This window comes from Pezoporus flaviventris, unplaced genomic scaffold (assembly GCF_033815535.1).
Source record: "Pezoporus flaviventris isolate CSIRO_AGI_PZ_B2104156 unplaced genomic scaffold, CSIRO_AGI_Pfla_v1 ptg000001l, whole genome shotgun sequence".
NCBI classification, from domain to species: domain Eukaryota; kingdom Metazoa; phylum Chordata; class Aves; order Psittaciformes; family Psittacidae; genus Pezoporus; species Pezoporus flaviventris.
In genome coordinates this window covers 9,889,567-9,913,837 of record NW_026892549.1, presented here as the reverse complement: position 1 = coordinate 9,913,837, position 24,271 = coordinate 9,889,567, and the positions used below count along the sequence as shown (strand labels likewise).

The following is a 24,271-nucleotide window of genomic DNA, read 5'->3' as shown; positions in this document are numbered from 1 at the left end:
AAATTATAACTTGACATTTTAGAATGATCCCTTAGCCAAATAGAAAAGTACTTCTGGTAAGTCAGCATATGGTAAAGAATATCCTAGAATCACTTCACAAATATGCCAAGCTTGTGTTCTGCAACTGTTAGGCAGGTTTTTTCTCCTTCTGATTTTTTTATGGGAAGAAAATCTGTTAATATGTGAAGGTATTGAAAGATAAAGTAAAAATCCAGTGGCTTTAACCAGCTCATCATCTTTTCTTTACCTTAAGGATATCTATGTGTTAAATAAATTAATGGCAATAAAATTTCTCAGTTTGTTAATTTCAGGGTGGAAAAATTTTATCAGAAAATGCTACCTTTTATTTTTGTAGCAACACAGGTCATACTGACAGATTATCTTTCAGCCTCCTGTGGATGCTTAGAACCTGTTTTCTTATGGTCAGTGGAAAAAATATGGAGGTTTACCTTGTGAATTGTGTTGTTGTGTGTAAATTAATGAGCTGTCGTTGCTTCTAAATAATTTTCATGCTATGGGCTTGGTAGTCATGTTAATGATTTTGTGGTTTTGCGTGCCATCCCCTAGGACACTCATAAGAATAATACGGTCTTTTTCAGGGGTGAAAATTGGAATTACAGAAAAATTATTTCAATTATTCTAGGAAGGGATCACATCTCTGACGGCTAGAATATGCCAGCCATTTTGAGAGAGAAACACACACATCGGAAGTGGTTCAGTTTTATAAGGATTGCGGTCTGTGTCATATTGGACACGTGCTTGACATGTGAATAGTAATCAGCAGTGCTTTGCTAGCTGTGGGACTTATTATTCATTTCCCAGTTTAATTAGGATATTATTTGATTTATAAGCATGAACTGTGTATGTTGGACTTCCAAGATAATAGTGAGCTGTAGCCATGAATTACAGGATTTCTTTGAGGAAAGAAACAGGTGAGGATGTCTGTCATTCTGGTGTGTGTTTATTTGAGATTTGAGATACTGAGAATCAAAATTGGCTAAGAATACCTATTTTGTTTTACATTCCAACAAGATTTGAACTGCAATTTAGAATCCTTGATTTGGGGAAGGGGAGCAAGAGGGGTGAGGACACAAAATGTGAGATGTGTATTCTCTATGCTTATATGAGTAAAAGTATCTCCTATATTTCAAGATGTATTGTTGATTACCTCATATCAGACAGCAGTTTGCATCATTATGTGTAGTAGCAGAATTTAGGCCAGACATTGGGTAGAGATAAAAAAATATTCACACAAATGAAAGCGGTCTATGTGAGAAATAGCTGTGCAGTAGCATCAGTAAAAGACTCAAACCTTTCAGAATTGTCATCTGGTAGTTTTCATGCATTAAACAGGCAGAGAATGCACATAATAAGAAACAAACATTACTTCAATATAGAGCTTAGTGCATGTAAGTTTGCAAATTATTTTTCCATTCATAAGGAGGGGAGTGTGTAGTGCAAAAGTGAGGTAATCCTTTAATTTTTCTAAAAAGACAGTATAAGCACGAAATTCCCACAGAAGCTTTCTGATCAGTCATAAAGAAACTTACTCTGCTTTATTGTATTTGAGGTGAAAAAAGCACCAAGAACCTTTCCAAGTCAGTGTGAATCCCACCAATTATGCTAGGATCAAAATCAGTGGCAGAATAAAATCCGGTGGTTTGAATTGTTACTACCCCTGGATGCCTGCCCCTCTACTGACACATTGCTGTCCCTGAGGCAGAGATGTCTGATTCCCTTCTGTATTGATTCCAAAACCATTGCACTTTTCAGCCAGTATATTGCAGTCATTTGAAATTAATATCTATTAACATTAATTACCTTGGTTAAACATTTTGTAGGTTCAGAATTTTACCAATAACTAGATCAAGTGTCCCTTCCTTGAAAGTGGCAACAGCCCTCAGAGAGAAAACTGGGGAAGGTAAGGATGGTAACAGCTTCAGCTGTGTTTTAATCTGCTGCTGAGTCTGCCAGAGACTCTGCTCTCAACCCTTTGTCTGAGACCTTATACCAGCTGCTGAAAGGTTCTGTTAAACCAGTGCTCTAGTTCAATGCATTCAGTGCAGAGAAGTGCCTCGAAAAATGATCATCATCTAAGAGGGATCACCCATGTTTTATGAAGTAGTTCATTGAGAAAGTTGAAAGCCATCAGGTGTTCTCTTCAGTTAAGCAGATTTAAGCTGGAACTTGCTGATGAAAAAGAATGTATGTTTTAAATTAGATGAATATATTAAGCACAAAAGAATCTGCATGGGATATACAGACAGCAACTGTGTTAAATTCTGGATGCATTTAAAAGCAGCTTAAGACCTAGACTGGGAGGATGAAAACCAAATAATGTTGTGTTTTCTTTATTTTTAACCTGAATTCTTCTCTGTGGTTTAAGATGAGTGGACAAAAGACTTTTACAAATTGAAAGCGTCAAAAATGAGAGAAAGCCATCCCATTCACTTGTGTTCAACAGACTGTAATAAGGGCAGATTCGTTCTTCAGTTAGTTTTAGATAAGGATGTATTCCTACCTCACATGAAGGATGTTATGCTTCAAGAGGTTTTTTTTTTTTTCATCTGCAATAGCTTTGATTCTAAAGTATGCCCCTTTCTACTTTGCTCAATATCTGCAGTATATTCCTATGCATTGGTAGGTTATTTTGCAGAGACTGGTGAGCACAAGTTTTTCTTTTGTTAACTATGTTCAGGATCCTGAAGTCCTGAAATGCATTTTGATCTGACTGTAGGACTGAGCCCTTTCTTGTGTAGATGTACAGATGGAAAAGTAAGCTGTGTGAATTTCTGTAACTGCCCTACAGTTGCAGACTCTTTTCAAGTTACTGATGTGTGGGTCTTTCTGTGTGAAGTCAAAACACTTTGTGTATGCTCTCCTTGCTTACTTGAATGTTTCTGGTAGCTTCATTCAATTAATCTTCATAATGTGAGCAGAATTTGATTCTGTATTGATTTTATATGTAATGTAAATATGTGATCTAGGTCTGAACTAACACAGCTGTGTTTTTAAAAGGAGCAATGTATTGTTCATACCCTCTTTGCTTATTGCTTATCAGGTTTACTAGAAAGCAGTACAAGGCTAAAACCTCATGAAGCTCAAAGCTACAGAAAGAAGGCATTGTGGGTTTCCTGGGTCTCCATTATTGTCACACTGGCTCTTGCAGTGGCTGCTTTCAGTGAGTATTGGGAATATTTTAAATATTCACACCTCTTCCTTTTTGTTTTTTTTTGAGCTCTCTAAATTTCTCTTTGTGGAAGCTTTCTCATGTTTTTTCTTCACAACTGCTAAGGAGGTTTCTCTCTAGACTGCCTGTGCCTGTATGGTGCTTATACATTTGTAAAGCTGTTATTCTTTTTCTGCGGAGAGTAGGGTTGTTGAAGGTCGGGGAAAGAAACAGGAGATGTTGATTCCTGCTAGCATTTATGCATGTGGAACTGTTAATTTTAGGGTAGTGTAAAAAATCATTCTGCAGTGGATTGCTTTTAACCAGAGGTCAAATATGACAAACTTTACTCCACCTGGGATTTGTAGTGGGAACGCTATAATAAAGAATAGTGCATTGTAAGGGAGAAATATATAATTTAGCTGTATTGCATTGACAGGTAGCCTAATATAATGCTACTCTGGAGGAGAAATACCAGTTTCTTTTTAAGCCAGTGTTTATCTTTAAGTTTCAAGATGCTTATCTACTTTACCTTTACACAAAGAATTTGGGAAAAAAACCCAAACAAAAACCAACCAAAAACCCAAACAAACCCAAAACCTAAAACCAAGCTCCTTTATATGGGAAATAAAATTACATATTTTTTATTTCAAAACAGGAAAAAATGCTGTACTGTGTAAATAAAGATATATTTCAGTTTAATACAAATTTGTAAAATACAGGCTTTCTATTTTGGTCAATTAAGTAACACTGTGTTATTGTAAGGACAAAAAATTGTGGAATCTGAAACAAAATCTTTGCAATGGCACAATTTTGGTTTAAAAGAATTAAAAAAAATGAGAAGTGACTGGATTTATGTCTTTAAATAAAATGAAAGCTCTGTCTAGAAGACATCCGAGATATTTCAAAACCTCATTTTTCAGCTTGATAATGACAGACTTACATAATTTTTCTTTTTTTTTTTTTTTTTCTTTTTTGAAGCCACAGCAGCATGTGTTTTATTATTCTAATCTGCAGTATATGACCTGCTGCTGGAAGTTGGTGTCAGCTCCCAGGAGACATTATTAGAATTTGACCAAATGGTCTCTGAAAACTAAATATATATTGCTCAGAGCGATTTATATATAAAGACAGACGATTCAAAAAGAGGAATAAAGAGAAGGAACACTTAAAAGAAGAATCTAGCACTGTAAAGAATTTGAATGTTAATGAGAAACCTGGATGTCTTAAGTTTCCATTTTGATCTGCTTCATGAAAATAAAATAGTCTGCTACTGAAACAATATAAAAGTAAATACTATGTTACAAAATAACTTTGCTACTCATTAACAATATAATTTTAGGGAATATTGAGAAATGGCAAGGCATATGTATAACATAGATAACTAAAACACTCCATTTCTTTTAAAAGAGTCTTTTAAAAAGTTTTGTAAGGTTAGGCTATCTGAAAACTTCTATTTTCTGTTTTCCTTATTTGCGGCACTCTGGTAGTGTTTAGAAACCCTGCCAAAACCCCCTGCTGATAAGGTAGTCCCTGCCTGTGACTACATACTCAACTGGAGAGCGTAGGTATTGAACTGCTGAAATAACCTGTTAGCAGTAGACAATTACATGTTTTTGTAATATATCTTGCGGTTTGAAGAAGCTAAATTTATGAAGAATTAAAGAGGAATCAGCACATAGGTACATATTAACTCTGTATATAATCTCTTAATGGACAGCTGACAGTTAACTTGCATGCCACAAAAGTATTGCCAGGGCTTTTGGTACGCTAAGTATTAAAACTTTTTAATCTTCGAGGAAAATACAGTGATTCTTCTAGAACCACTTTACTCCCCCATGCAATTTCAGCAGTTCTGCTCAGTCTATTGTCTCACATTGGCTGTTCTTTTCCTTTGTGCTGTACTCTTAATAGTTTCCTCTAGCCAATCTATGAACTGGGAGTCATGCCAGGTGACCAGAGTTTACTCTATGTTTGATATAAATGACTAGTTGTCACTTTGGGGTGTCTGACACTGCCAGTTCTTTGCAAACACCTGCTATTTAAAGAATCCTATTTCAGTTTTGCCTCTTGTCTGTAATGGTAAAGTGTTAGCAATACAGCCCTGATGTTCCATTTCAGTGAACAATGGGGACCTGCTGTGCTAATTGTTGGGCTACTCTGGCTGTATTCTCATTACTCTTTGAGATTCCCCTATAAATTCTTCCTGTAACATTCCATTTTATCCTGTTACAATACTTCCTTGCAAGTGTATGGTGCTGCTTTTGCAGGATCACGTGATACAGTAAAGATACTAGGCTAGGAAACTGGCATTACTTGATAACTGTAGTTGGAAATGGAGGACATGGAAGGTAAGAAAAATACTAAGGGGATTGACATCTGTGGTGTGGTCTCTGTGGATAATGGGGAAGTGATTCATGACCCTCCTTTTCTAACCAAGTTTTTGTAACTAGTCTTTTTTTATTATGATCAGCCCACTCCCTTGAGTGATGCAGCTTGAGCACCATCCTTCCTTTCAGTCTAGGTGCTGCCAATGCTATATTTTTCCATCACTGGAACAAATCTGAAGGGTTTGTCTTGACTGGTATGAGATGTTTTCTTTGGTGGGATTATAAGGATTCACCAGCTGAACTCTTATGTTCTTTCACTTGGTAATTCTGAGAGAGATTGAAAAATCTTATGTTGATCTAAATCTTATGTTGATCTAAATAAATATCTTATTAGATAACGATCTATGGCACATGAGGTGTGAGATCCATTGATCTGAACTCTATGTTTTAGACTTATTATTAAAACCCCCTGTGTATAGTGTATTATAAAGCTGTGTAAATCCAAATTATGGTAATACTCATATACATGTCATATATTAGTTCTGTAACAGGTGCATGGTATGTATTCTGTTTGGGTTGTTTTGTGGTCTGAAATACTGGAGCACAGAAAATGAAATGCTGCTGAACGCATGTTTGGTCTCTTGGTTTGGAAAGCTAAACTAGGCTAGGCTGGATATGGAGGAGTGGCTGCTTAAGGGAAAATGAAATTGTTAGCTTTCATTCACTAATGCTGAGAAGCAGGACTTACACAGATCATAAAGTCAGGTTTTTCTTTTAGCTGAAAGAACGGATCTTAACTTTATAGAAATGCTGTAATTGAAAAAGACTATTTGGAAGTTTCAGTTGCGGTCTTCAAATACAGATCCAGCACTGTGCAATAATCATTGTGTTCATACAGACTTTGACTGCTCTTGAAAATGTTGCTCCCCAGCATATAGTTGCACAAAGCATCAGTAAAATTCTTACAGGCTTAAATTTGTAAGATCACTGAGGTCAGTAGAGCCCTATGGTATTGTCTTTAGTGGCTGAAAGTTAAGACTGTCTTAGAATCAGTTATATGTGTTCTGACATCTGTGGTTTTGTGCAATACTTTCATGGCCAGATACTGAACAATGCCTGATGAAGCTGCCCCATCCCTGGCAGTGTTCAAGGCCAGGCTGGATGGAATTTTGAGGGACCTGGTCTAGTGGAAGTTGTCCCTGCTCATGGCAGGGGGGCTGGAATCAGATGATCTTTAAGGTCCCTTCCAACCCAGACTGTTCTATGAATAAGTTCATTTCCCTTTTTATTTCGATGCGGCCTGAAATATACATGCTTGTAGAATTCTCATCAGAAGTGGATTTATATTTTTATAAGTATATAGTCATAAATGGAGACTGGATATGATAAAAATTACTAAAATGAACATTAATTTATTCTTTAGCACCCCAAGTAAGTACAATTGGTTCTTCTTTACAATAATATGTATGTGTATGTGTTGTATAAAGCTGCAGTCTAAATCATTTCATAATTACTTTAACTTCCTTCTGTAGCTGCAGTATTGTAGGTTAATACTCAGCCTAGTTTCAGAATCTTAATAGAGGACAAGGGCATGTTACAGGTGGAATAGAACTTCTGTGCTTTGAAACTCATTATTCTTAGTTTCTTGACATTTATGTTACCAAACATAACTTTGAAAAATATACAAATACAGCTTTTGCTGTGAGAGTTTAATTTCTCCTCAAGCAGCTAACCTCTGATAATATATTGTCAAAGCAGAAAACAAACTCTCATTCTATCTGGTATTTCTTGTCTAGTATAGACTTGTGATTCACAGAAAGTAGTCTGTTCATTCATCTTCCTGATTTGATTAGCTAAAATTGTTTCACAGTGAATGGAGTAGTCATATCAATATATCAAAACAATCTATAGACCGAATTCTGCCCTAAAAGCTCCCTTTGTAGTTGGAGATTGAGTGAAGGTTTAGAATGTATGCCTTTGTAAATGTAAGAGTTGTAAAGGGCTTTCATAAGGCAGCCATCAAGATGGGACTTGCAGACAACCTTTCCCGGTGTGGTCAGAGCATGCCTGAATAGACCCTGCGTGCAAATGTGTCACTGAAAGAGTTGATGCTGGGCTATTTGCTAAATGCTGGGGAAATTGCAGGCAGATTGTTAAATCCATCCTCATGGTTGCTTTAGAGATAAGTTCTTTTAGATAATCACAGATTTATTTAAGGGTTTAACTTTATAGAAATAACTGAAACCTTGAGTGCAACAATAGGTGTGTGATTTGAGGTCCTATCCTGGTATTTAGTCTGGTGTACTAAATATGCGCTGTTATTTTGAGAAGGTGAATTCTATTAATCTATGTAGTATCTTAGATGGAAACTTGGTTGATACAATTCTGTAAATGGGAGTCTTTTACAAGATTAGCTGTTGGCCTAAGGATAACATAGTACAAGTAAGTGCAAAACCACTGATATTCTGATATTCTATACAAAATAATTTGCATTTCAGAATGAATGACTGAAAAATGATTTATTAAAGTGCGCTTCCACGTACTGGAATTAGAGAGGCATTTTGCATTGCAAATGGAGTTCCATGGGACAAATATAGAGCAGTTGGAGGTGTTACCCTGTGGATGCTCAGATGTAGATGTATTGTTTTAATCTGTCAGTCCTTGTCTCAGGAATACTACTTAGACAATTGATTTGGGTACTGACTATATTAATTTATTGATGAATATGTCATTTTCCCAGTGACCCATTCCTATTCTTTCTTGAAAAATTAAATATATGTGGACTTTCCCTTTTGTTTGAGCAGTTCTTAGTAGACCCTCAGCACAGCTGTGAATAATAATACTAATAAAAAAACGCAGGTGAAAGGTTCATGGTTCTGCGGCACTTTAGTTTGGATATCCAATTCAGCGTTCTTTAAAGGTCACTGAATTTCAGATAAATGATGGTCATTCAGAACTCAGGCCTGGTTTAGAGTGTCTCAGCTGGATACCTAACCAGAGTTCTCCAAGATCACCGACCACATGAAAAATCCTGGTATTTATGTTTCCTCTTCCAGGAGCTATAGAGAATTGCATTTCTTGCTCCTGAAGACCAGAGAGGTGGTTGTTTGTTTGTTTGTTTGTTTGTTTTTTCCAGTGGAGCACATTTATTCAGAAAGTTACATTTCAAACCACAGTACCATTCAGACACTTAAAACCAAGTAAAGGCTAAATAGAGAATAAAACTGCTGTGTGATAGTATGCAGATCCCTCATTTTGCATATTTCTCAGGGCATTTAATTACATCAGTTACAAAAAGACAGATGCTTCAGGGCTGTAGTCTGACAGAAGTGCTAATGAAATATAGAACTTAAATTCCCAAGGTAGAGTTCTGATATTGGTGGCACTTTTGCAATCCTATTGTTCTCCTTATAGTTGAATCACTAAAGTCAAAACCAGAGTGTGATGCTAACCATGTTATACAGTAAGATCTAAAGGACAAAAAATCCACTGCCTTTGCAAAAGAGCCTTTTGATTAGGTCAGCCTGTACTTAGTAACAGCAAAATGTAATTTCTATTCAATAAATATGAAATGAGAGGCCAGTAAGGGCCTGTCTTTTTTTAGGCATACAAAACTCTAAGTGACTTTCTTGAGAGGAGAAAATAGCATATGGATGTCAAGTTCAAGACTGATAGCTGTTGAACAGAAGTATAGGTCTAAAATCTGCAATGCTTCACACATCATGAAATCTTTTTTTTTAGTTGGCAGGCAAAATGATGATAGAAGTCTGAGATCTAGAATAGGGTATATAATGATCTCTGTCTATATATTTGAACAGTAAACAATTAAAAAAAATGTTGCTGTGGTGGAAGTATATTAAAACAGTTTAAATGCTAACCTTTAAAGCATACAAACCTATTATATTTTTGCATTAGAAAAATGCAATTTAATTATTCTGTGTGCTAAGTACTGATTCACTTCTCATGACAGAAGATCATCTTAAAGAATTTTGAAATGAAAACAGAATGCTGCTATTGATGTAAAACTAGGACTATAACATCATTTTTTGAAGAACAGGGAACACACAAGAATGTTAAGTCTAGGCTACTTAGTGTAAAAAGCATAATCTCAGTTCTTTCTTTCATTTTTCGTTTCTGAGATTGTGTTTTTTTTTTTTTGTGCAGAAGTCTGAAATAAGCCTGTGTGATATCTAGACCAGTAAGAACAATAACGTCTTTTAAATGACTTAACATTTATATTATGTAATTTATACCAGATAAACATATTTATTTTATAGCAGGAGATTTTAGACACTCAAAATTTGGTCTTCAGTTTTACCATCAGATCTCTGCTAGGATTCCATTAAAGGCAACTTTGTGTTTGGTGATTCAGAGGTTCCAACTATGAGAATATGGCTGTGTGACAAAGTATGATAAACAAATAGGAAAGGTAAATAACCAGGCAGTGTGAAGTAATTGGGCTGGTGTCATGGTCCTACTCATATCCTTGAGAGAATTATACTGTACTATTAGAGATAGAATGGGTAGAGGGTGAAATTTACCTATGGAAAAAGAGCAGAACACTTAATGGGGAGAGTTTTAGGCACACAACTTGGTGATAAGTGGGTGGTGTGATAATGATGTTCCCTACAGTAATCCCTAGCCTGTGGTGGATGAAAAATGTGTATGTTGGCTAAAAATAGTCAAAAATAGTTAGGAAATGAAGTAATGATTAGGTTTATTGCATGCGATCAGTATTAACTGCTGTCCATAAAAATGTGTGTAGCTTTTTCATATGAAATTGAATTTAAATGATCCTCTAGTACAAGTCTCAATTGCTGGTCTTGCTTTTTTTGGTGTATCACATAGGTACCTCTGCCCTTTGAAGGACCATCACTGCAGGATTAACAGTCAAATGTATTTTCAATCAGTCACTGTTGTATCACCTCCACAAAATAGTACCTCAGCAGTTGCAGGCTTACTTCTTGTGCAAAGGCATGAAAGTGTTAATAGATTTCTTTATGAATGCCTGGTATACTAGTAGAATTTGTTTTTTCATAGCTCATGAGATATTTTCTCTGCTCTCCCAATTTAAAAACGTGTTTCTTTGCTTATCGGTAAAGATTTACTTGTAATTCTTTGTATCTGGAGCTGAAAATCAAGGTTAATGGAAGAAAATGGATGTTTAGTATTAATTGTACAGTATCACTTTATTGTATGAGGTTTATAAGGTTATAAAGCACTACTGAATTAAAATAAACTTCTTGGGCAGCAGTGAAAGTGTTGAAAATTGAAACAGTTTTACTTTTCTTAGATTTTCTTTACTTCTGCCAGAATTTTTAAAGCTTTCATGTGCTTTAACTTAGTACACAATGAAATGTAAGCAACAAAATGTAAACTTGTACCTGGTTTAAGTTTGTTTTAATAACATTTACAACTTTTGCTTTACTGAGGAGGTTGATAGTGATTGGTGTTTACTTCTTGGCATTTATTCTCTGTGATTTTTCAGCAAGTGTTTCACTGAAAGTCAAAGCTTGTTAGATTTTAATATTCTTTCAGTACATAATTTATTTTTTGTGGATGACTCATCTTGTATTGGTATGCCTGCACTGTAGGAGACTTAGTAACAGTAAAATAACCACATAAATAATACGTGCTTCTTTACAGAGCAATATAGCTTCCAGAGGTTGAACATACTATTGGTTGGCTGACACATGTGCTTCCTTGTTGCCAACTCTGTTGAAGCAATGGTAGTGCTAGGTGAGAAATGAGAGCATCTGAGAGACTGGGTATGTACAGAGTGGCAGTGGAGGAAATTTGTTATAACTAAGGGTGATGTTGTTTGAATGGGTGGCACTGCCCCTTCTGAGTTTAATAACCCCGTATTAACTGAAGGATAGTTTTGTTGCTGAAAATACCACATGTGAGAACAAAAACCTCCTTTTTGTTTCATGCTGTGACACTTTTTGAGACAAGGTAGCTTAATACTGAACTTGTGAAAAATATAGTTGGATAAATTTATATACTACTACATTTGAAAAAATTAACATTTATCATTGTAGGTGATAAACTGTACTAGAACCCCATAATACTGTGTTAAACAGCTGTGCTTGCCTGCTGTAGGGGTGCTGATGTGTGTGTTGTTTGATCAATCCGTTACTGTACCTTACTGAAAATATTACACAAATATTATAAAATAAAAAGACTAAAAATACTGTTGGGTGGTTTGGTGGTGTATTTTTTGGTGTGTGAGGGGAAAATACCTGGATGGTAAGGGTCTACAGTTGTTTTGATCTCTTTTGCATTCATAGATTTTGATACCCAGTCAAGCAACTATAGTGTCAGTTGTTCAAGTCTTTCAGGTTGAAAGATTAGTAAAATTTGACACATTGTATTAAGAAGGTAGTACTATCTGGTCAAATTAGTTTTGTTCAAGTAAGGATAATTATAAGTCTTTGGTAAAGATTGAAATAAGAAGTCTGGAGATTGGGGAATCCAAGGTAACTTCTAATAGATGTTAACCTTAATTTGCAAAACAGCTTTCTCCAGTAAAGCCATTAAGAGCTCCACAGTATCTCTTCTTTCATGCAGGACTCATTACCATTCTTTTTTCTCTGGATGTGCAGAAAAAGGGACAAATAAGTTTAACTTCAGAGTTAGAAGAATGAGATTAGTCAGTGCTTAGTCAAAGAAGAGTGACCAGAAATAACCAGCTGGTATTTTTGCTAGACAGAGAAACTGCAGAGGAAGGGGGGTAGTCTGACAAATACTGTAAAAATAGTTAGACAAGAGGCATCTGCCTTTCAGGAACTGCTGCAGACTTGCACTGCAAACTCTGCCTTCTGGAGAGATCTCTGGTCCATTTTCATGCTAGGTGTGATGCTGAGAACATGAGTAAGATCTAGTGCAGAACAGAATCCTCAGCTGAATCCTAAATGAAGATTTCTCGTCAGATATGAAGACTATTTATCTTCTGCTGGTAAAGATTCTGCATTGAGGAACCATTAAGTATAATGTATCTTTTCAATGTGTCAAGGTGAAGAAAACACACCTCTAAGTGCATTGTCTTCAGATCATGTTTTTTAATGAAAAATTTCAGTGGCCAAAAAGTGACAGGTATTTCCTCAGGCTCTGAAAAGAAAAATCTAAAATTTTAGAAGAAAGATTTATTATCGTTCAGTGGGAGATTTAATAGAATGGAAATGCAGCCTGCAGTGTCAGCTAGGGTGTATAGCTGGGGAAAAGTATCTGCACGTATTCCCATTCTGGTAGGCCTGATAGACAACTGATAGACAGGTTAAGGTGTACTTGAAATGTCAAAGTCCAAATTAGAAAGGAGGTCCTTAGAAATAGTATTTTGTGGAAACCACCTAACTTACTTTGCCTCAATGAAAAGAATGATTTGTGATCCTTCCATGGTAAGAACACTCCTTCAAAGCTACAAATGGCTTCACATATTTAACAACAGGTTTGTGATGTTTGGAGCAGTTAAATTCACGTTTAGTGTGAGTTGAGTTAATCCTGGAAAAACATTTCCCACAGTTCCTATGGAAAACATAGAGCAGAGCCAAGTAGGCAGCATCAGACCTGGCTAGCATCATGGAAGCTAGTGATGAAACTGATAGTGATTGCAGTGGTGGAAGATCACTTCCTAACTACATGGCTAAGGACTTATGAGAACACTGCTGAACAACGCAAGAAAAAGTAAGACAGCCCAAGCTATCTTTTTTTATGTTGATCAGTTTGTATGTGTATGTGTGATGCTATGGATACAGAAAGGCAGATGAGATTCATCAGTTTTAGCTTGTTTTGTAAAAGAGTGAATGAGGACTATATGTATGCCTGAGGGATTATTGTCTATCTCCTGACTTGATAGGCATCACTATTCTCTGACATGCTGCTTCAGCTAATGTATATCAGACTATAATGTCTAACTATGTGGAACTAATAGTACCCAGAAGAGCCAATTCATTTGCTTGTCTTTGTGGCACATTAGAAAATAATAATGAACTCTGTCTCCTTTTTATTTAGCATGACTTGGTATTTCTGTGTGTAATTAGCTGCAAGAAGAAAATGAGAGATTGCTTAACAGTTCTCTCTCTAGCCATGAAAAGAATAGGTCAGCAAATTAATTTGTACAGATTGTTAGTTAAGAAGGTAAAATTCATAGCTATGTGCCTTTTACCATATGAGTTCTGATTGTAGGGAAACCTGTAGTTACTGCTTGTACGTATGTTTAAAAAAACGCCAAACCCAAAACAACCCAACAAAACCAAACAAACCCCAAACAAACAAAAAACTCAATGCAAACCAAAACAACAACAATAAAATCTGACATTGAGATGTGAGCAGCAAAATGATCTGATTTTTTTATTTTGAATTCTGGTGAACACTTGAGCAAACCCTACTCGAATAGAGATTTCCTACTCCCACTAAGAGATACTCATTGCATTATTGTGTGTGCATTTCCCTGCTGAGAAGCATCTGGTGGATTAAAACAAAACTTGGATTTAAGGGACAGCAATGCAAGTAATGTTTAATGGCTTGAAATCTTCTAAATTCACTTGAAATAATTTATAGAGACAGATCTTCAGTTGGAGCACGTAGATTTGTAGACTTCTGTGGTTTTACTTCAATTTGAAACAGATCAACAACTGGTCCTAAAGCTTATGGCAAATGATAGGGTGAACTTACAGTAGGTAAAGTGTTTTCAGACTTAAATTTCCTTTTCAACATTTTCTTGAGTGGTATTTTTTGCTTGTTTGTTTTGTTTTTATATAGTAATTCTTGTTTTGTCTCTCATTTTTGTGAGCTATTTGCTTAAGGCAGCCTGTTTAAACTTTCACAAGTGTCTTTAAATGCTAAGGGAAAAAGGTGAATTAATGCTAACTCAGATCCTTGTAGGTTTACAGGGGCCAGGCCAAGAATTTGCTCCAGGGACTATTCTAATTCTAGGCGTGGGCCAAGCTTTCTCTGTAGCCTTGGGAAAATTAATTTACTGCTGTAAGCTTGTTCTCCATCTGTACACATCAGGTTTTGATACCTGAAAAAATAACTCAATATTCTGGCCCCCCCCCCAATGGAGTGTTTTGCTGTATAGTAATTGGCATATTTATGTGTATACTAAGTTTTCCGTAGTGACAACATGCTCTGACTTTTCCTATGTACAGATCTAGTCAGGTATTGGAGGCTGCTTTGTCTTGGCACTAGACCTACTGATTTGTGGGATAATGCCTATGTCGTTGTGGTTTACCTTGTGAAAACTATTTCAAAGGCACAGAATTTTTAATGCTGTAATGCTTGTGATTGAACGTGTTTACATGTATCAACTTGTTGTCTAGGCAGTAGTAACTTTACAGGTGAGTGAGGTGTTTTGGATTGAAGGGTTTTGAGGAACGTGATGTTATTCTTTTTTGTACTTTGGTGATGCAGTTAGCCTACTGCTGCTGACCTAGAACACAGTAAAGGCCCTGCTAAACAATTAGGAGGACAGGATTGTGCAGCATGGCTTTTGATGGAATAGCTTCATCTTGTGTTGTGCCTCGCAAGGTTCATGAAGTATTTATGGACTTGGATCTTTTTTTATTTTATTCCTCCCCCCCCCTTTACAGATGCTTAAAGTAAATACTATTAACATTTGTTTTTCAGTGCTGGGAAACTTGTATTTCTTATAGTTTTTTTGAGTAACCATTTTCATTGGTCAGGTAGATGTTGGAAAGAACTTTTACAACTTAAAACTGCTGTCAAATGAGTACCACTTCGAAATAAAACAGACAGAATGCTAGGAAATAATCTGCCTTGAATTCTAAGTGCATGAAGTTTTTGAGATCAAGGAAGAGATCCTTATGGAGAATGGAAGTTTAAAGAACTTGCTGTCTTTGAGCAGCAAGTAAGATGGTTTTAGCCATTGACAGTTGTCAGGAACACATTAGGGAGGCCTTCAAGAAGGAACCTATTTTTTAGCTGTATGTTTGACCTGATGTTCAGTGCAAATTTTCATGTCAGCACAAGTCTGATGTTATTTTTGCAGGGCTATTCTAGGTTTGTTGCACATACTTTTGCTCTTTTTTGTGAAACACTGAGCCTGAGGTTTTGAAAATAGAAGGTTTTTGTAACAAAGCTCAGCAGTCTACAGTACAAAAGTAAGGTTTAAAGCTGCATCGAAAGTGCAGTTGGATTCCATGAGGTTACCAAATGTTTTATGTTTTCTCCATTATTCTTTTCTTTTTAACTTTATTTTTTTCTCTCCAGGAGATGAACAGGCATTTGGGGTTTGGCTGGTTCAGGTCAAAACTACGCAAAACTAAGTAAAGTTAAAAAAACCCTAGGTAAGTTATGTCTTTCACAGAATATATATAGACATTAGTCACAGCATTTGCTACTCTGTAAGAATCTGTTCATAATTTACGACTGAGCTGTGAATATTTTTCAGGGTGTGACACATGGAAGTGAAATGGAAGTCTAATGAGTCAGATTAGCTGCAGCATGTATGTCACTAAAGATTGCCGTGGTGTTAGAGGATGTCTCCCTAATTCTTGTAGCTGAAAACCTGAAAGAATCCATTTATGAAGGCTAATGAAGTCTACCAATGTGAACATTGATACTGTCAGCCAGAATGGTGTCCCTGACAGTTTTCTTAAGTGGCTGAAAGTTTGTATCCAGCTATTTTAGCATGGAGAAGACAGTCTTGCCAGGTTGTCTTAGAACCATGATAAACAACTTTCTACATATAGTTTCACTTTATATCTTCTCCTGGTGTGCTTTGAGTTCATTATGAAATAAGTGCTGCTTTGCAGTGCCTCTTAGGCCCACTGGAGTTTAGTGAAGTTGGTAATTTGTTGCGCTGGCTGTGTACTATATGCATTCATTTTCTGCACAGGCTTCCTGGTGCAATGCAGTTTTCTGGTGAGCAGGAAAAACCTTGCTAAATTTTGAGCTTGCAAAAAGCAAGCCAAAATAATATGCAAGCTTCCATAGTGCAGGAAAAAAGGCTTGCTAACTATGGCACTGATTTAAACAAAACAACGCTGTGTTAAGTTTGTTTAGCGATAAGCACTGTCTTAATTTCTAATGACATCAATTTTTGTGATTGAATTTGAATCTCTTATTGAGTGTACAGGGTATGTGTTTCTGTGCTGATGTATTCTTTTTTTGAGCCTGTTATGCTTGTTATTTCAGTGCTTGGCATGGAGAGGTAGATGATTTGAGGAAGAGCTACAAAAGAACTGTTGTCTTGCTTAATCTTTACAGCTTGCAGTCTCATATGGCATAGTCACCATTGGAGGATGTGAATGGGAGTTAGGGAAGACATAGACAGGAGTTTTTAGGGATGGAAGCTTATGTGCTAACAGTGAATCCACTGGGTCTATAGGTCAGTCATGAGAAGGTTTCGGTGTTCTGTGTGTCACAAGTAGCAATTGTCAAGTCTTTGAAACAAACTTTGTTTACAGAGCTGCTTTCAGTCCCAGTGTCTTCATTGTTCTCAAGTACACTGGCAACGGTTGGTGTCCCTGACATGAGGAAGAGCCAAAGGCTTGCCTACTTTTCATATGGGCAGGTGACTTCAGTGCTTTTAACTTGAGGTTTTGTTTTCTTTTTTGTGTTTGCTTTCCTCTTCTGTAGTCTTGGTTTTACTGTGATATTGCACAGAGGTGAGTACAACCAGCCTTTCTCTAATGACAGTCTTAAGACATTAGAAAACATGAGGATTTCCATGACTTCCACATAAGTCAAGAAAGCAGATATACTTCCAGTTGGAAAGGAGGGATGAAATACAGTGATGTCAGTGCTAAGCACAGGTGGAAATGGATCATTCAGAGTAAAAACCATCAAATTTGGTAGCACACCACTTTATAAACAGGGAGGCGATATTCAGTCATCCTGCCCTACATAGTAGAGGGGACACAGAAAAAGAGATTGCACATTTGTGTTGCAAGGAAGCTGCAGGACTAAGTAAATTGGTTTGGAAATCTAATCTGGATGTATAAACATAAGCATGCAGATACTGTGGTTTAAAGCAAGACAACAAACTGGTGTCTTGCTAAGTACTATGTAATAAGGAGTTTCTTTGTGTGGATGTAGTGTTTCTAAAAAAACATTTTCAGTTTCAGATGAAGTAAGCTCTCGGGAGAGTTGGGGCAGCTAGGGGACAAGGGCTATAAAATGAAGCTTGCATTCTTATGCACTACAGTCAGTTCCCTTGCAGCTTGGCACAGTGATAAAAGTTGCTTATGGCAGATGATGGTATGAAACTGATTTAATTCAGAAGGAGAGTGTCCCAGATTGTCAGTTTTTGAAACAGTCAGAAATCTGCAGAGAAGAGGCAGTTTTGAAGGTAAAGAACTGCTTTTGCTGATGGTGGTGTTCAGCTGTGGTCTTTTTTTTTTTTTTTTTAGAACTTCTAATGTAAATATAAATAATTTATTCATCAAAAGTAGGACCTGACCTTTGCTTGTAATGAATCTATTTAACTGTCATTCAAATTATACTTTTTACAGTTAACTGTAGTTTGAGAAGTGCTATTGCTACTATGACACACAGGCAACTTCTTTACAGGCAGTTTCTCTTACACAGCTGTTTTATTCCAAAAAGCAGCAGATTTATCTTCAATTTGAATGTGTCCATATCAGGGGTCCAATTAAGAGGGAATGCAAATGGTGTGCTTTTCCTTTCTGGTGGCTTAGGCTTCATGTTTACAGTGAGCTGGCACTGCAAAAAGTATTAGTTGCTACGTGGTGCAAGAATATCTTTTAGACCTAAACATTTACAGTCTGTTTTCTATGCTATAGCTTCTTGTATGTGTATGCAATGTTTTCACTGGAAGGTTAGGTGAGATGCAGGAAAATTAATGAAATGTATCCCCATAATGATGATGCATAGCTCTTCTATTAACAGTAATGTATCTGCCTTGATTTCACTTGTGTAACTTTAGTTAGAATTGATTTTTACATTCGTGTGCTATAGTATGTATCTTGTGATACTGAAAAAAATAAGATAAGGAAGGTCAACATCCTGTGTCAGCAGAAGATGTTGGTGAAGGAGTTCTGTTTGGGAGACACTTGGTATTCATTATAGTCACTGCAGTGAGTGGAAAATCCTTTGACATAGGGTGACATCGATAGCTGGGAAGCTTTGACTTTGCAAAAAAATTCTCAGAACACAAAGAATAAAATATATAAAAGAGTGAGTTAGATTCTTTTCCAATTCAGTGTTCCATAGTTCAAAAAAATAAAATCAAACCAATAAGCATGCAGGGTAAACTAAGCACTATGCCCACAGCACTGAACCTGTTCAGAAACACCAGATGAATAAACCTGATAATCAGGCTACTTTAAAGAAAGACATTCCCATTATGAAGAAACTTCTAGTGAACACTTGTTCATGCTTTAGAAGTGGGGTTTTCACTGAAGCGATCAAGCTCTGTTAATTTTGCTACTGTGGTTTAAGAAGTTACCAGTAAATTGTTTTCAAATGTCTCCTCAGTCCCTTTGTCTATAGATACTGTCCCTATAACGGAGTTGCATCTTGGAAGATGTTTACATGTAGTTGCATATGCTTTTGTTGAATTTTCTCATTTTAGCTTGCAATAGCATGTATTAAAAAATAATCAAGGTTGTTTAGAATTCTAATACTGTAATTTTAGATCATCTTCAGAACTCCTACTGAGGTTGAGTGGGATGGGAACAAAACTTCATGCTTCCATATCACCTATATGTATAACACTGTGGAATGTGAGGTAAGGATGAGAACCCTGGCCCCAGGGAAGCTTTTATAGGATGTTTCCTCTTTTCTTTGATATGTCCAGAATGTAATTTGCTAACAGTATTAAGAGTTGCAAGGAGTATTTGTTTTTCCCCACTAAAAACATTCTACTTGGCATGTATGGTCCTTTTGGAATGTTTCCTGCCTTTGGTTGCTATGATGAAATCTATAATTTGAATATGGTTTTCTGTTAATGAACGATAGGTTACTTTTGCTGCATTCAGATTCAGTGCTCAACTCAAAGTGGAACTCAAAGTGTCCTCCAATTGTATTTAACAGTGCTTTATGTCTATGATGCCTCATCTGTTGCCATTCTAGTTTTAGGAGAAATCTAATGGCTACTTAGAAAAACACTGCTCTTTTTGTTTTTTTGCTGTGTCTGGAAGGACAAAACCTTAGAGAAGGACTGTACATCAGTACAGGAGCAATTCTATTGTGTTACAGAGTCTGAAAGCTTTTTCAGGTTTTATAAAACTGAAAAAAACAAATTCAGATGCTGAAATTCAAGTGAATTTCTGTGGTTTATAATGGGCTGTGATTTTTATGGAATATCTAAAAGTTAAATTAATATTATTTTTTTTTCATGGAAGTGCTAATGAACAGACATGGAAGTGGCATGTTGCCTGTGTGGCAGTGGGGACTGGTGAGAAAGTGATGACAAAAACAACCTTTGGTTTTAGGTTCTGGGATTTTAAGTGCAATTTTAGGTCTGTTTTGAACAGTTTGTTATCTTTTGAAATACAATGATGTTTGTTGAGGTCCAGGGAGGAAGCAGTAGCCACTGTTGAAATTGTAGCTCTTCAGTTTTCACTTTTTTTACATAGAGAATAATAAAACCAGGCCCCTTTTCTTTTTTGTACACAGTACAATTGACATTCTTACTTACAGGAAGAAGCAACATGTTTCAGTTCTGTGTTGTGCACTGACATGCTATACTTTCTAGGCCAAATTTTTAGACCTTCTGTTGCCTTTTTCCAGTAGTAGATGGAAATAATAATGTTTTGTTTCTTTCAGAAGAGTGACTCACTAAACGCCATCAGCACTGCACAGTAAGAGAAATGCTTCAGATCACAGGTTAAGGGAGAAGGCTAAATTGCTCATTTCATCTTTGCTCCTGCGCCCATCACTACAGTCATTCAAGCAAATTGCCTATAAAATAATGTAAGGTGCTGTGGATCAGTGCACGTAAAATGCTGGAAGAAGAACTAGCACAACGTAGACTGAAGTTACTGTTCAGATGACATGTCTGAAACATTAGCTTTCTCTGAGGACTGTTTGCTCTGGGGGTCTGTGCTGAAAATTAAGCAGGTGGCCTCTTTTTCTGTGTATGCCTTAGCGTGTGGTACACGACTTTCCCTATCACAAATAATTTCCTTTTCCTGAGCAATGAAAGTTAAGACCCATGTTTTCAAAGGTGTTTCCACCCTGGAAAAAGTTAAGACCCATGTTTTCAAAGGTGTTTCCACCCTGGAAAAAGTATGCCATCCTGAAATTCAGCTTCTTTTAAAAAGAAGGTGAATATAATATTACATTTTTTTCTGATTAATCATAATAATAATACTATTCTGATGTCGTGGTTTAAACCCAGTCAGGTAATTCGTTCGCTCACTTCTCCCCCTTTCTTGCCCTCCCCCTGCTCTCGGAGGGACGGAGAGGAGAATCAAAAGAATGCAACTCCCACGGGTTGAGATAAGAACAGTTTAGTAACTAAGGTATAACACAAATCACTACTGCTACCACCAATGATAATAATGATAAAGGAAATAACAAGGGAAGAGAATACAACACCTCACCACCCGCTGACCGATAACTCGCCCCCCAAGCCCGACCAAGCTCCGACCGATACCTCCTCCAACCCTGCAGTCCCCCAGCCCTTCCGGCTAACTCCCAGTAACATCCTGGGCATGACGTGCTGTGGTATGGAATAGCTCTTTGGTCAGTTTGGGTCAGGTGTCCTGTCTCTGCTTCCTCCCAGCTTCCCCTCCTCCCTGGCAGAGCATGAGGCTCACAAAGTCCTTGGCCAAACCAAAACATCTCTATCAGCTCTGTTCCCGAGCCGAAAGTCAAAACACTGCACTGCACCAGCTACCAAGAAGGAGAAACATGACTGCTACTGCTGAACCCAGGACATTAGATTAAAGAACGTTCAGTATTTGCTAGTAACTTTCACAGCTTTATTGTTTTGTGGTAGTACAAAATCTGACATGATATATTAATATGATTTATTCTATTTCCCATATGAAGATAGCTAGTTCAGAGTACAAGGGGTTTAAACATTCACATGAAGAAAATTGAAATGCTTTGCATTTACTAGTATGCAGTCTTATTTGCAGTACTCAGGAAGTATGCTGAACTTTATTGTCCCTGATCAGTTTACATAGGCTGTTTGAAAATACTGTTGGATGCTGTGTTCAGTGGCTAACAACAATACAGAGGTGTGGCAAGCCTGATTTCCTTCTTAGTTCATACAGAGGCAAACTTTTATCTACTTGGCATATGTAAAGACTACAAAGTTTGATCACTGGCAGTTATTAATCTCAATTTTTTGTTCACCTTCTTGTTGGCAGTGGCAACTGTACTCTGTATTTTATTTCCTACAGGCTATGATCCTGAATCACACTTCAAAGCTGGTATATTGTGTCTGCCTCTAGTGCCATGCCCACTTCCGCAGATACTGGTGAAGGATCCAGAACATCATGTTACTTTTCTGTTTTGTGAAATGATGATTAAATCTGGGCTGGTTTAGAAAATAACATAGTGATTCATAATGCTACATGTAACGCATGCTGCATTTTGATGTTAGTAAAAATAGCAGGGGGTAACTGCATTGAACAGCTGTTAAGTTTGTGTGTCCAAAATTAATTGACAATTTCTTTTTTTTTCTCCCCTGATTTGCTTGGATTGTAGAAAGGCTGAATTTAGCTTTAAGGGGTAGTGCGAAAGCAGCAGAACCTGAAGACACGAATTCTTTATGCGTTTCCACTTTCATCTATCAGATGAAACCCTTTTTCAAATCAGAAGAGTTTCTTAACTTTTTTTTTTTTAAATGGAAATATAGATGATTTATCTAGCAGATGAAGAATATTAAACAACTTCCTCTCTTCTGTGCTCACTGTACCAGTAATGTTGTGGTATTTCTGATATTTCATGATACAATTCTGTTTTGCTGATGTAGTTCACACAGTTAATTGCCTTTATCTGAAGTTAGGTCAGCCTTGTAAATAATGGACTTCAAAGCAGTTGACATATATTTGGTATTTTTTAGTCCCTAACAACTGAATAGCTTGTCATCTTGAAAAATTAAATTAGGTTTTCAAAAAGTACTTGAGAAAGCAATTGTTGTGTAATTAAGGTTTAAAATTGAAAGGAAAGGTTAGAGAAGGAGAAGCAATCTTATTCTGGAAAAGAATGTTACCCTAAATACAGTTGTTTGAGCAAGAGATTTGTTTGAGAGAGTCTTAAAGACAGGAATTGTGTTTGCCTGTACTTCAACCTCTGGAAGAGTAAACAAGTAGTGTGCTTCTGCTCTTCTCTCCCCAGTGGAGAGAATGAGAAAACATGTAGTCCAAATTCCAGTTTTCTGTTGTGGTGCTACTTATTTTTAAAGGAAGATGAATACAAATTTGGTCAGGTCTTATGGGTGTTGTGTGCTGTTTGGATACAAATCAACGGATAATTTTTCCCCTCTGATCATTATTCTTCATTTATTTATTTTTTCTGTGGGTATAAATCTTCTGAAAAATAGTGAAAAATCTTTCTTTCTCTTCTGAAGAGATAGCCTTAGAATAAAAATTCCACTAGGATTAAATTACATGCTTAATAATCTAAGATACTACTTTAGAAGTTATAAAACTTGAAAGGCAATATGCAGTTCTTTTTCTTCCATTCCCTTCCCTATATTCCCTATCCCTGTTCTGTTGCTGGTTTGTTTTTTGTTTTTGTTTTTGTTTTCTTTTTCCAAGTGCCCATTGTTTTGGATTTCAAACTATGCTTTGTGCAAGTCCTTAAATAGCACATTTTAAACCATTCTGACCACTGAACACTGTATTTTTTTTATTGCATTTTTATCATTGCTAGGTCTGCTGTCTAGGTTATGTGTAAAGTGATCATTGACTTCAGGGGTAAGGACCTATTCTTATGCTGTTACCCAGCTTTAATGAAGATTAGCATTGATAATCTTGCCATGTGGTTTCAAGGGCCTTTTAAGCAGGTCCCCTTTGTTTCCCTGGACCTAATTCTGCTGTCTTCTTGATCATGTCTCAAAGCTATAGATTCAGATCCTGAATCCATACTATCTTGCAGTGTGTGAATCAGATTGTATTTACTGTTCCATACCACTGGGAAGGTTACATTGAAGAAGAATCGTTTGAATACTGATTTCAGAAGTCTAATTTGGACTCTTAGCATCTCAGATAATCTCTTTGGATGTTCTCCCAGTGGATAGTTTTGCATTACATGATATTTTTCTTAAGCTGTTTAAAAAGAGTTGCTATAGAAATATTGCAGCTTTTTCCATATCTTCTTCATTTTAAGGGATTTTTTTTTTCTGTAGTATTTTCAAAATCAAATTTATGTTTATTAATTCCAAAGGACTCATAGGTTAGAACACTGGTATTCCATTATGTTTGTTGTTTTCAAAATCTAGCCCATTACATGATGGGGATTAGTAACTTAGTATTTCAAAACAGTGAAATTTAACATTGTCTTTGTCATGGAATGTCCTGTATTAACAGGAAGTTTTTGAAATTTATGAAGTCAGGTTTTGAAGTTTATGAAGTTTTGAAGTTTGAGTCACTGCTCAGTAAGCATTCAGAATTTGAATAGGGAGCCTGTGAATGTTAATGAAAAGTTTGTTTGGTTTGGTTTTTTGTGAGGTATGTTTTTAGAGCAAATATCTTGGGGAAAACACAAAATGTTAGTTGAAGCACATTTCAGTAGAATCAAAACCAAAAAGCTTATTGTGTATCTGAGAATTTATTAATGAGTTACTAACATATATATGTATAGTCAGCATCTGACTTGTGCTTTGATT

At 36.4% G+C, this 24,271-nt stretch overlaps 2 protein-coding genes across 3 annotated transcripts in view; both read left to right on the top strand.

Moving 5' to 3' along the window:
• ZRANB3 (zinc finger RANBP2-type containing 3) overlaps positions 1-24,271 on the top strand; it is a 487,195-nt gene that overhangs the window by 169,137 nt on the left and 293,787 nt on the right. The gene's annotated exons all lie outside the window — the stretch shown is intronic.
• Positions 1-24,271, top strand: part of TMEM163 (transmembrane protein 163) — a 100,288-nt gene that overhangs the window by 2,492 nt on the left and 73,525 nt on the right. Inside the window, exon 2 of one of the 2 annotated variants that reach the window (XM_061444396.1) lies at positions 3,062-3,181. The exons of the other annotated variant lie outside the window; for it this stretch is intronic. Coding sequence (XP_061300380.1) covers positions 3,062-3,181 — 120 coding nt within the window. The remainder of the gene's footprint in view (positions 1-3,061; positions 3,182-24,271) is intronic. 2 annotated transcript variants of the gene reach the window in all.